At 40.3% G+C, this 12370-nt stretch overlaps 1 protein-coding gene across 5 annotated transcripts in view; it reads right to left on the minus strand.

Annotated features, from left to right (window-relative positions):
• Nucleotides 1-12370, minus strand: part of RBKS (ribokinase) — a 108868-nt gene that overhangs the window by 50566 nt on the left and 45932 nt on the right. For 4 of the 5 annotated variants that reach the window (XM_010371184.2, XM_010371189.2, XM_010371187.2 and 1 more), the window contains 2 exons: nucleotides 11130-11294; nucleotides 350-441 (listed from right to left, as the gene is read on the minus strand). In XM_010371184.2, coding sequence (XP_010369486.2) covers nucleotides 350-441; nucleotides 11130-11294 — 257 coding nt within the window. The remainder of the gene's footprint in view (nucleotides 1-349; nucleotides 442-11129; nucleotides 11295-12370) is intronic. The other variant, XM_010371188.2, reaches the window with a different exon arrangement.

Consider the following 12370-nt stretch of genomic DNA (forward strand, 5'->3'; position numbering starts at 1 on the left):
ACATCCTGCATTTTTACTTGCTAAACCTGGCAACTTTAATATAGTCCTCAGAATATGAAATAATTAGAAAAGAAAACAAAACACCAGTAGTGTGAGGGCAAGGAAGGGACTAAAATTAACTGAGGTTTGATAAGTGCCAGAATATGGAAGTGACTCAGAGAATCCTTTTTTTTCCCCTAGGATTTACTAATTTCCTTTTCTCCACACCTCAGTAAACTGAAAAAATCCGTTTTCACCATGCCTGAGAATTCACGTCATCAAATTGATGTGGTTAGTTCTGCCCCTTTGCTTTACCCACTTGCACGAACGTTTGGTTTCTCATAGAACGAGCAAAGCAATTCACCCTTACCTCACTTTCATTGCAGCAGAACACATCTGAAAGGGTGTAGAACCGGGGATCCAGGTCAGCAATGGCAGGGGCTGGATTGAACAATGTTTTCACTACAAAGGAATGGAAAATGGGGTGATCATTAGTTTTTATTTTTAACATGGTGCATTTACAGACATTCAGTAGGGAAAATCCCTGAGTTCATTTTTGTCTTCATCTGGTTAAACATCCACTTAGTTACGGATGTAGAGAAAAGTCTGAAATCTCAATCTCCACGACAGCTGGGTACCAATTCCCTATTTCCATTTTCTCTACTTTGCACTTTACAACATTTCAGCTTCCAGGGAAAACAGCAATATTACAGTCAATGTGATTGTAGAGTTAAGGCAAAGGCAACAAGAACATTAGAGAAAAGTAAAAATGCTGTGGCATGAAAGTACATGTGTGAATGTGAACAGGCTGGTGGACATTTTTGTGGGTTACTTTAAGGGCTTGGTTTCAAGGCTAGTTCATAAATCCATTTTCCAGGGAAGAAAAGGAGATGATATGAAATAAACAATGAAAGGTTCAGAATTTTCCTGGTGGGAACAGTAAGCAGGAAGCCATGTGCATATGCATATTTTATATACCTATGTATGCCTCCCAAATATATCACAATTACTCCTGCAAACATATGCACTTACACAAAAGCTGACCTTCTTGGCTTCTGTGAGCAATCTGGGAATACAAAAAAAAAGATTGAGAAAGGAGGAGGAATTCAATCAGAGGCTGGTGCTAGCTCAGACTTATAGGCTACAAGAGAAGGAGAGATGGGAATAGCAGACACAGGGAAATGAGAATATCATGGTCATTTTTCAGAGGGAGGAAAGTGAGGCTCAGAAAGATAAGGTCATACGTCTCAGGTTATACACTGGGACACAGTTAAGATGGACCCCTACTCAGGGTCCTCTGGCTTTAAGTTCAGAGTTTAAACTCTAAAAAACTCTAAAAAAACTTTAAACTAAAAAAAGCGGCCTCTCTAGGCCAGGACTCTGTCCACACCTACACATGCCTCAGTGACAATTCACAATATTTTAAAACACCCTTTGGTTTGGGACTTTGTAAATGTAGATATGTATATTTCAAGTCTTTAGAAATTACATTCATAGGAAGCTCCTTCTTTGTCAAAGCACTTATTCACTTGAGTACTCAACTAGATTGGTTAGTCTTCTTTTTCTCAACCCAGGTCCACTGACTTGCATGTTAAGTAGTCTCATTTGACTACAGACCCATAGTGTAAAAATCTCTAGCTGCAGTTCTCAGAAACTTCAAGAACAGTGGTTTGCAAACTTGGTTGCATATCAGCATCACTAGGAGAGCTTGTGAAAATGCCTGATTTCTAGGACTGACCTCAAACCCACTGAATCAGAATCTCTGGGGGAATTCTGCATGTTTACAAGTTCTCCAGGAGGCTCTCACATAGCTAGCTTGGCACTAATCCATTCCACATTCTTGGGGACATGCTAATCAGCACGTGGCTAATGAAAACTGTCTACTACTTCAGCCTGGTGAGGACATCTAGTCTACTTCTGCAACTTCCTTGGTCTTACCTAACATTTTAAGCATTTTGATTCAGTCAGTGGGTCTTGTCCAGTATAGGCTAACACTATTCCCACATTTTTGTTACTTTAGAATCCAGAATGTCCACCCACAGAAATTCTATGGTATATTTTTGGCTGCTCAGATTTTTGTATAGAGTTATTGTGCAGCTTAAATTAGAAAATGGATGTAAAAGCCTAGTGTAAACTCTAATCTGCTGTACAAATGTAAAGGATTATTACTATTATTATATTGTCCTTTACAGATAGCCCAACACCCCCGCCTGTCCACCCATCTCTTCTGCCTTCTTCTGGAGTTTGTAGCCTGGCAACAGTCTCTCTCATTGGTTCTCTCACTTCTGAGAGGTCTTAGAGATGTCAATTACACATAAAGACTCTCATTGTCCCGTATTCTAACACATCACTTACACTTTTTAGGTTTTCAGAACAATATACTGTTCCCAATTTTCCTCAAGCATTAAGTGGAAACAGCTGCTCACCTAGCACATTCATCAGCATTTGAGCACGGATTAGAGCAAGCTACAAGTGTGGAACAACATGGTAGAGCCATTCTTAAAGGATCATTTTTTTCCCTCAAAAGATGCCTGGTCCCACAATTCCTTTTCTAAATCCATCCTATAGAAATCCATAAGCATACAAAGATGATATACAATGTTGTTTGTATAGCCCTGTTTGCAATAGAAAACACAAAAAGAAACCAACGCATTTATTAAAGGGGATTGGTTTAAAAAATTATGACATAGGCCGGGCTCAACAGCTCATGCCTGTAATCCCAGCAATTTGGGAAGCTGAGGCGGGTGGATCACCTGAGGTCAGGAGTTTGAGACCAGCCTGACCAACAGGGTAAAACTCTGTCTTCACTAAAAGTACACAAATTAGCCGGGCATGGTGGTGCGTGACTGTAATCCCAGCTACTCTAGAGGCTGGGGCAGGAGAATCACTTGAACCCGGGAGGCGGAGGCTGCAGTGAGCCGAGATCGCGTCATTGCACTCCAGCCTGCACAACAGGAGTGAAACTCTGTCTCAAAAAAAAAAAAGAATTATGACACATGCCTAATGTAAATCACTACAGTTGTTAAAAAGAGTAAAGTAGATTTCCGTTTGTCAAAGAAAGACTTCTATAATTTCTTTATAAGTGAACAAGGCAGTTTTGTACTACCCACCCCCAACTTTTTGAGATGGCTCTGTCACCCAGGCTGGAGTATAGTGGTGCAATCTTGGCTCACTGCAACCTCCACTTCCCAGACTCAAGTGATCCCCCCACCTTAGCCTCCCAAGAAGATGGGACTACTGTGCCCGTCACCACGCCTGGGCAATTTTTTTCTTTTTCTTTTTCTTTTTTTGGTAGAGAGGAGGTTTTGCCATGTTGCCTAGGCTGTTCTTGAACTCCTGGGCTCAAGCGATCCTCACAGTTTGGCCTCCCAAAATGCTAAGATTACAGGTGTGAGCCACCATGCCCAGCCTATTCTCCCTTTTTAATAAGAACAAATAACAAACTCACATAACTATATGTGTATTTATATTTATACACTTACACAGAAGAAAAAAATGTCAGAGAGGTTTCTCACTAAACTAATGAGCCATTAGTTATAAAAAACTGATGGGACTAAATTTGACTACAGGTTAAGTGCTGTATGTAGCAAAGACAACACTCTTAAAACATACAGTATCTGGCCGGGTGCAGTGGCTCACGCATGTAATCCCAGCACTTTGGGAGGCTGAGTTGGGCAGATCACAAGGTCAAGAGATCAAGGCCATCCTGGCCAACATGGTGAAACCCTGTCTCTACTAAAAATACAAAAATTAACTGGGCGTGGTGGCACATGCCTGTAGTCCCAGCTACTCAGGAGGCTGAGGCAGGAGAATCGCTTGAACCTGGGAGGCGGAGGGTGTGGTGAGCTGAGATCACACCACTGCACTCCAGCCTGCGGTGAGCTGAGATCACACCACTGCACTCCAGCCTGGTGACAGAGTGAGACTCTGTCTCAAAAAAAAAAAAAAAAAAAAAAAAAAAAAAAAATTATCTTACATCAAAAAAAAAGGTATACTAAAAATGAAATGTAACATCTGGGTTTTGCTTCAACATAATCCAAGGTGGCAGTGCGGGGTAGGGAGCCATGAGGCAGGATACAGACAAAACAAGATTGGCCATGTGTGACAAAAACAAGCAATGGGGAAAAGATTCCCTATTTAATGAATGATGCTGGAATACTGGCTAGCCATATGCAGAAGAAAGAAACTAGACCTTTATCTTCCACCATATACAAAAGTTAACCCAAGATGGATTAAATATTTTAAATGTAAGACCTCAAACTATAAAAATCCTAGAAGAAAGCTTAGTAAATACCCTTTTTGACACCGGCATTGGCAAAGAATTTTTGGCTAAGTCCCCCAAAGCAACTGTAACAAAAACAAAAATTGACAAGTGGGACTTTAAATTAAACTAAACAGCTTCTGCATATAGCAAAAGAAATGGTCAATAGAGTAAACAGAAAACCTAGAGAATGGGAGAAAATAGTTGCAAACTATGCATCTGACAAAGGTCTAATATGCAGAATCTATGAGGAACTGACATAAATCGACAAGTAAAAAACAACTCTATTAAAAAATGGGCAAAGGACATGAACAGACATTTCTCAAAAGAAGACATACGAGTGGGCCAACAAACATATGAAAAACTACTCATCATTTCACTCATCATCAGAGAAATGCAAATCACACTATAATGAGACACCGTCTCCCACCAATCAAAACAGCTATTATTAAAAAGTCAAGGGCTGGCCGTGGTGGCTCACACCTGTAATCCCAGCACTTTGAGAGGCCGAGGCGGGCAGACCACGAGGTCAGGAGATTGAGACCATTCTGGCTAACATGGTGAAACCCTGTCTCTACTAAAAATATAAAAATATTAGCTGGGCATGGTGGCAGGTGCCTGTAGTCCCAGCCACTCGGGAGGCTGAGGCAGGAGAATGGTGTGAATCCAGGAGATGGAGCTTGCAGTGAGCCGAGATCGTGCCACTGCACTCCAGCCTGGGTGATAGAGTGAGACTCCATCTCAAAAAAAAAAAAAAAAAAAAAAAAAAAAGTCAAAACACAACAGATGCTGGTGAGGCTGCAGAGAGAAGGAAACACTTATACACTGTTGGCAAGAATGTAACTTAGTTCAGCCACGTAGAAAGCAGTTTGGAGATTGATTTTCAAATAACTTAAAAGAGAGCTACCATTTGATCCAGCAATCCTATGCCTGGGTACATACCCAAAGGAAAACAGATCATTATACCAAAAAGAAACATGTACTTGTATGTTCATCACCATGCTAGTCACAATAGCAAAGACATGGAATCAACCTAGGTGCCCATCAATGGATAAAGAAAATGTGGTACATATACACTGGATAGTATATGGACTGGATAAAGAAAATGTGGTACATATACACATGGAATACTATGTAGCCATAAAAAAGAATGAAATCATGTCCTTGGCAGCAACATGGATGGAGCTGGAGGCCATAATCCTAATCAAATTAAAACAGGAACAGAAAACCAAATACCACATGTATTCACTTATAAGTGGGAGCTAAATATTGAGTATGCATGGACAGAAAGATGGGAACAACAGACACTACAGAGTACTGGAGCAGGGAGGGGCAGTACTAGGATAAAGAAATCCTAGACTGGATAAAGAAAATGTGGTACATATACACATGGAATACTATGTAGCCATAAAAAAGAATGAAATCATGTCCTTGGCAGCAACATGGATGGAGCTGGAGGCCATAATCCTAATCAAATTAAAACAGGAACAGAAAACCAAATACCACATGTATTCACTTATAAGTGGGAGCTAAATATTGAGTATGCATGGACAGAAAGATGGGAACAACAGACACTACAGAGTACTGGAGCAGGGAGGGGCACAGGTTGAAAAGTTACCTATTGGGTACTGTGCTCCCTACCTGGGCGCAATATTCCTATGTAACAAATCTGTATATGAGGGCCCGGCACGGTGGCTCATGCCTGTAATCCCAGTACTTTGGGAAGTTAGGGTAGGCGGATCACCTGAGGTAAGGAGTTCAAGACCAGCCCGGCCAATGGTAAAGCCCCGTCTCTATTAAAAATACAAAAATTAGCTGGGTGTGGTGGTGCAGGCCTGTAATCCCGGCTACTCTGGAGGCTGAGGCATAAGAATCACTTGAATCTGGGAGGTGGAGGCTGCAGTGAGCCGAGATCATGCCACTGCACTCCAGCCTGGGTGGGCAGAGCAAGACTCTATCTCAAACAAACAAGAAAAACAAAATCAAAACAAAAACAAGTATGCACATGTACCCCACCGTGTCTAAAATAAAAGATTGAATTTAAAAGTAGAAAAAAAGACTGGCCACATGTTGGTAATTGTTGAAGCTAAATGATAGTATAGATAGGTTTACCATACTATTCTCTGTATGTCTATATATATTTGAAAATTTCCATAATAAAAACAAATTTTAAGGAAACAATTACATTAAAATTTAAGTATCAATTGATAGAATAAGGAATTCTATAATTTTACTGTAAATACTGTATAAAAATCAATCAATCTTATTTGCCTGTACTTTACTGAGGGACAGCATTCTTCAATAGCATTCTTCAATACATAGGCTTAGAGTCTGACTAGTAACTAAATTTAGAGGAAAAGTGTAAATGCCATAAAGAAAGGATTCTTCTCGGCTTGTGCTACCACAAATAAGCATACTCTACCACGATGAAAGAAACATAAATTAGCAGATGCAGCTAATCAAAGAATGCAAATCTGTAATAGACAAGGTGGAAGCCATTATGTCATCCTGGGACCAGGCAGAGCTAGAGAACACAGAATGTACCATGGAGTAACTTGGAGTTGCAGAGGTGACTGGCAACACCCAACAGTAATTATTATTAATTGTAGTGTCAGATGAACTAAACTCCTAGTTAAGATCTTAACTGCATGTTAATGGATAGCACAATAACGTCAGTAAGGAACTGGTGAGGCCTGGAGGAGCAGTTGTATAGGCTAAGGCAGGAAAACGAGGCAGAAACTCTTTATGGTGTTGTCATGGATGGCAGGGGCTGGACAGTTAGGAAGGCCCTAATAATTAGTTCAGAGAAACCAGGGAAGAAAATCACCCTAAGTGAAGACACTGCAAGCATGTTGGGATAGTCAAAATACTGGCTTTGCTGTCCATTACTCCAGAGGCTCTTTTCTGTGACTTGAGCAGCAAAAACACTCAAAGCTTGGGCTATGTGCTGGACAATGTCACTGTGAAAGTCTGGATGACCAGACAAGAAGTTTTGCTTGCCAAAGGCAAAAGGACTGAAGTGGCATTAAAAGATACTTTGTATCATACTGATAATTTAACTTTGGCAATTTTACAATCTCAATTATTTATAATTGTTCATGTACTGTTCCATTTGCTTGGAAATGGATATAAAGACCAGAACCAACATGCATAATTTCATCACAAGCAGCTGCAGCATTGGCTCTTCGGTGGGCCTACCTCATAGCATTGTGGCCTGGTGAGGATGGGGGCTATACAGGGCTACCGATTTTTGGTGTTTTAGCTGCTATGTCTTTAAAATCGATGCTTTCATTTTGATAGAGACAGAGAGTTTTGAGACAGTATATTCAAAGATGTAGGGATCTTTTCCTCTGGATTTTCATAACTGATATATTAGCATAATCTAGTTATACAATGTGCTTAATTCAAAATTCACTACTTGTAAGCAGTAAAGATAATAGAACTGTGATAACAAAACCCATAGACGATGATGACAATGATGACTTTATCATCTTTCTTGAAGATGGAATAATTCTGTTCAGCACATAGGCAGCTTCCTGGGGCAAAGGGTAGGGCGCTCAATGCCTAAGAGATCATTAAGCCCACTCTGCTCTGGGATCAGTCCAAAGTGACATGAAAGAACCCTGAGAGCTGTCAGCCCAATTCTGGTTTCACAGAAGAAGAAAGTGATGTCCGGAGTGAGGAACTGACTTACTTGACTGAGATCCCCTATTTGCTGATTGATTATGAATTTAAAGCCATATTTCATGATTCTCAAACCAATGCTCTCCTTTCATTATACCAATCTTCTTCTTCTTCTTTTTTTTTGAGACGGAGCCTCGCTCTGTCGCCCAGACTGGAGTGCAGTGGCGCGATCTCGGCTCACTGCAAGTTCTTTCTCCCGGGTTCACACCATTCTCCCATCTCAGCCTCCTCAGTAGCTGGGACTACAGGCACCCGCCACCACGCCCGGCTAATTTTTTTGTATTTTGAGTAGAGATAGGGTTTCACTGTGTTAGCTAGGATGGTCTCAATCTCCTGACCTCGTGATCTGCCCACCTTGGCCTCCCAAAGTGCTGGGATACTGCTCTTCTTGCATATGAGAATGGTGATGCATTACACACACACACACACACACACACACACACACACACACACACACACACACACTCCCTCCTCATGGAATAGAATCTAAGCTGCATCTGGTTAGTATCTACCAAATTGGGACTAGCTGACTTGGCCAGAGAAAGCCGCCTGACTGGAGGACTTCTGGACAGATGAGTGTGTGTGCTTGTGTGCATGTATGTTTGTGTGTGTGCGCGTGCGCGCATGTGTGTGTTCTGTTGGGGTCACAGTGCTGAAAACACTTCAGAGCCTCTTCTCTGTTTCTTGAGCAGAAAGACACATAAAGCTCAGGCCACGTGCTAGACAGTGTTAACATTTATGGACTTGACTTTCCTAGAGATACTCTTCATAAAGGCTCAGTTTGTTGGAATCAATGGGTTGTGGCAGTTTGAAGTGCGATTTAAACTAGGAGACAGAACTTGGGTCTTAGAGTCTGAAATCACGGTTTCCTTAACCTAAAGTGTGACACTGGTTGAACAAATGACTTAACTTCTCAGTCTCAGTCTTCTCACCGTTAATCTGAGAGAGCACTACCTGCCATATCTTTGTCATAACGTTTTTCTGAGGATAAAATGTGTAAGAAAGTACTTCATAAGCTATAAAGTACATATAAATGCATGGTATTACTATTTCTGATATTATTATATAAGGAAGTTCATGCAGAATTAATAGCGAGGCATGCTGGCTCTTCGTAAAAGTGTGAAGTAGGCCAAGTGGTCTATGACCCACTGTTACCTACCCACCTTCCTGCTGCCCTGGGTCCTCCAGCTCCCAAATGGAAATGCTATACGGAAGGGGATGGAGGGAGCCTTTCTGGACCCAACCCAATGACAGCCCCAGGGTAGGCTGCCTGCCCATCTGGATTACTCTATTTTCACCTGTTTGAAAGGTTAGATCCTCAACTGTGGCTGCCGTACCTTTCTCTCTTTCACAGGCTGGGTAGGTAACAGGCAACTAGACTAGGACAGAGGAAACAGTGATCTCTGAGCAGCAAGGGATAGTAGGAAAAAAAGAGAAGTTACACGAGAATATGCTTCGATCTATACAAAGAAAGACAAGAGCAGGAGCAGGGTGGCACCCTGTATTCACATCACTCTGCTGAGATGGGCACAGTGCAGAGAATGCGTAACCATAAGCACTAGACTTTACTGTGACACTCCAAGAAAATGGAACCAAATGGGTTTTGGCTTAGAATTCTTTCTGACAGCTTCAAGTCCATTAAAAATACACTAAATGTCAGTGAAAATTTACCACAGCATGTTATTTTGCCAAGAGGAAAATTTGTGAAATCAGGACGAACATTTAAAAATTCTCCACGAAATCATTTCACTGACTTATTTTCCATTTTTTTCTATGTAGAACACTGTACACTTCGGGAGAAATCACTTATATAAACACATACACACATACACACTGTTCTTTTTCTTTTTTCTTTTTAGTTTTGTATCTTGAGAAAAAGTCAATGTGGTTCTCTATTCTCTACCTTATTCTTAAAAAAATCACAGAACTATTGCCACAATATCAAGAAGTCATCATGTTAGAGTGGCTACTATTTATTTTGATTTTTTTCACTAAATGATGCTTGATCAGGATATTATCCTAACTTTAAAGACAGAAGTGGATGGAAGAGAAAAAAATTGGGATTTACCACCATGTACTACACCATGCTTGGCATCATATTTTATTTTATTCCATCCTTAGAACAATTCTGCAGATGGAGTATTTCTACATGCATTTTACTGACAAGGCTCAGACAAATCAGGTAATTCTGCTAGGACCACGAGACTGACAGGGACAGAAATGGGATTCTAATTCAGAAGATGCTTTCCCCACTAGTCAGTGGTGAAAAAGAAGCAAACAAAGAAATTATCTTAAAAAGTCTGTTATTTGCTGGAGGCGAGAGCAGAGGAGTGAGTGGGAGAACAGATGAATCAAGATTAGCTACAGGTTGATAACTGGAAGCTGGGTGATGGATTTCATCGTACAATTCTGCTGCTTTTGTAGGTTTGAAAATTGCCAAAATCAGAGGTCAAACAAAAGAGGCAATGTCAATGGACATTGATAACATAGAAAATATTACATATAAACACTTTTTGTTGTTTATTGAAAATGATAAAGTTTTATGAAAAGGAGAAAAAAATCTAATCTTCAATTCCTAGAGACGTTTGTCAAAAAGTAACTAGGCTGCCCCAGTTATTTTGTATGTATGTATGTATTTGTAGGGATGTATTTGTATGTATGTATTTGTATGTATGTATGTATTTGTATGTATGTATATATTTGTATGTATGACATGCAGCTTGACTTCTGCTTCTCAGAGTAGAAAACATTTCACCACCTAATGTGTACCTTGGACAAGCGGCTGCTTAAGGGATTCTTTTTTTTTTTTGCGATGGAGTCTCGCTCTTATCACCTAGGCTGGAGTGCAGCAGTGCGATCTCAGCTCACTGCAACCTCCACCTCCCGGGTTCAAGCGATTCTTCTACCTCAGCCTCCTAAGTAGCTGGGATTACAGGAATTCTAATTCTACTTGTACCATTTCTGCCAACTACATTGAAGATTTATATGGAGGGATCTTGGAAATGCTACTCATGTTTTTTTTAACCGTTTGTAAGGTTCTCTAACATTATCAAGAACCACAAGACTGTGAATCTCACAGATGGAAGAAAGAATATTTTACTACAGAAAGAGTATTGCTTTGCTTAACTTAAAATTAAGATGGCTAACTTTAATTAAGATGGCGATAAAAGCTTTTATAGAAACAATGACAAATATGTATAATTACCTCCACTCCTGCGGGCCATTATTAGGGCTTCCAAAGAAGTTGCTGGAGTTATTTCGAGTTGGCAGACCACGACTTTGGCTCTACTAATGACACTGGCTGCTGCCCTCAGGTCCTCCGTATTCAAAAGTAAATTTGCTCCAGCCACTATGACAATGATATTCTGGCCTATAAAGAAATTCCGCCTATTTATATTAAAACTAAACAAAGCCAAGCAATGATATTCTGCAGTGTCATGAATACAATCACCCTTGTAAAGTCATTATACAAAATGTGTTGTAAGTATTAATTTTAACATTTCTAGGTTATTCAGCTTGAATTTTGAGTTCCAAATGTATCTTTTGTAATATCTCTGTAAGATTCACATTATTCTGATCACCTTAAGCAAAATCTTAAAAAGATTTTCCCAATATTCTTATATATAAAGAATATTAGTTGAGAAATGACATATAACACACTTTAAACATTTCTTCTATAGAAAATAGCTGGTGTATGTATGTGGTAAAGGTTCTGAATCCTAAACGACAGATGCCATAGAGACGAATATAAATAGGAATAAACTTGTATGACACTGTAGTACGCAAGTAGTTCATGTGTACCCTATGGTATTCTAAAAAGTGATGCTGTCAATCAAAACACATTTTAAATATCTAACAGATAGAAAATTGTATCAGATATAGAAGAGAGAGGGATACCTGGCTTACACTACAATGGATCAAACAGAAACAGAACTAAGGATTCCGATATATTCTTATTACTTGGACCTGCTGTCTCTAATCCCACCTGAATGAGGGAGGGGTGGTGGTGCATTTCATCTGTAAGGTGAACCCTTAAGAGCTGTGCTGTCCAATATGGTAGTCATGAGCACAAGCCCCACATGGCCATTGAACATTTGAAATGTGGCTAGTCCTGGCTGGGCATAGTGGCTCATACCTATAATTTCTAGCACTTTGGGAGGCCGAGGTGGGCAGATCACTTGAGGTCAGGAGTTCAAGACCAGCCTGGTCAAATGGTGAAAACCCATCTCTACTAAAATTACAAAAATTAGCTGGACATGGTGGTATGTGCCTGCAGTCCCAGCTACTCGGGAACCTGAGGTGTGAGAATCGCTTGAACCTGGGAGACAGAGGTAGCAGTGACCTGAGGTCACGTCACTGTATTTCAGCCTGGGCAAGAGTGAGTGAGACTCTGTTTCAACAACAAAAAAAAAAAAAAAAAAAAAAAAAGAAAAAAGAAATTTGGCT

Source organism: Rhinopithecus roxellana, chromosome 17 (genome assembly GCF_007565055.1).
Source record: "Rhinopithecus roxellana isolate Shanxi Qingling chromosome 17, ASM756505v1, whole genome shotgun sequence".
Taxonomy (NCBI): domain Eukaryota; kingdom Metazoa; phylum Chordata; class Mammalia; order Primates; family Cercopithecidae; genus Rhinopithecus; species Rhinopithecus roxellana.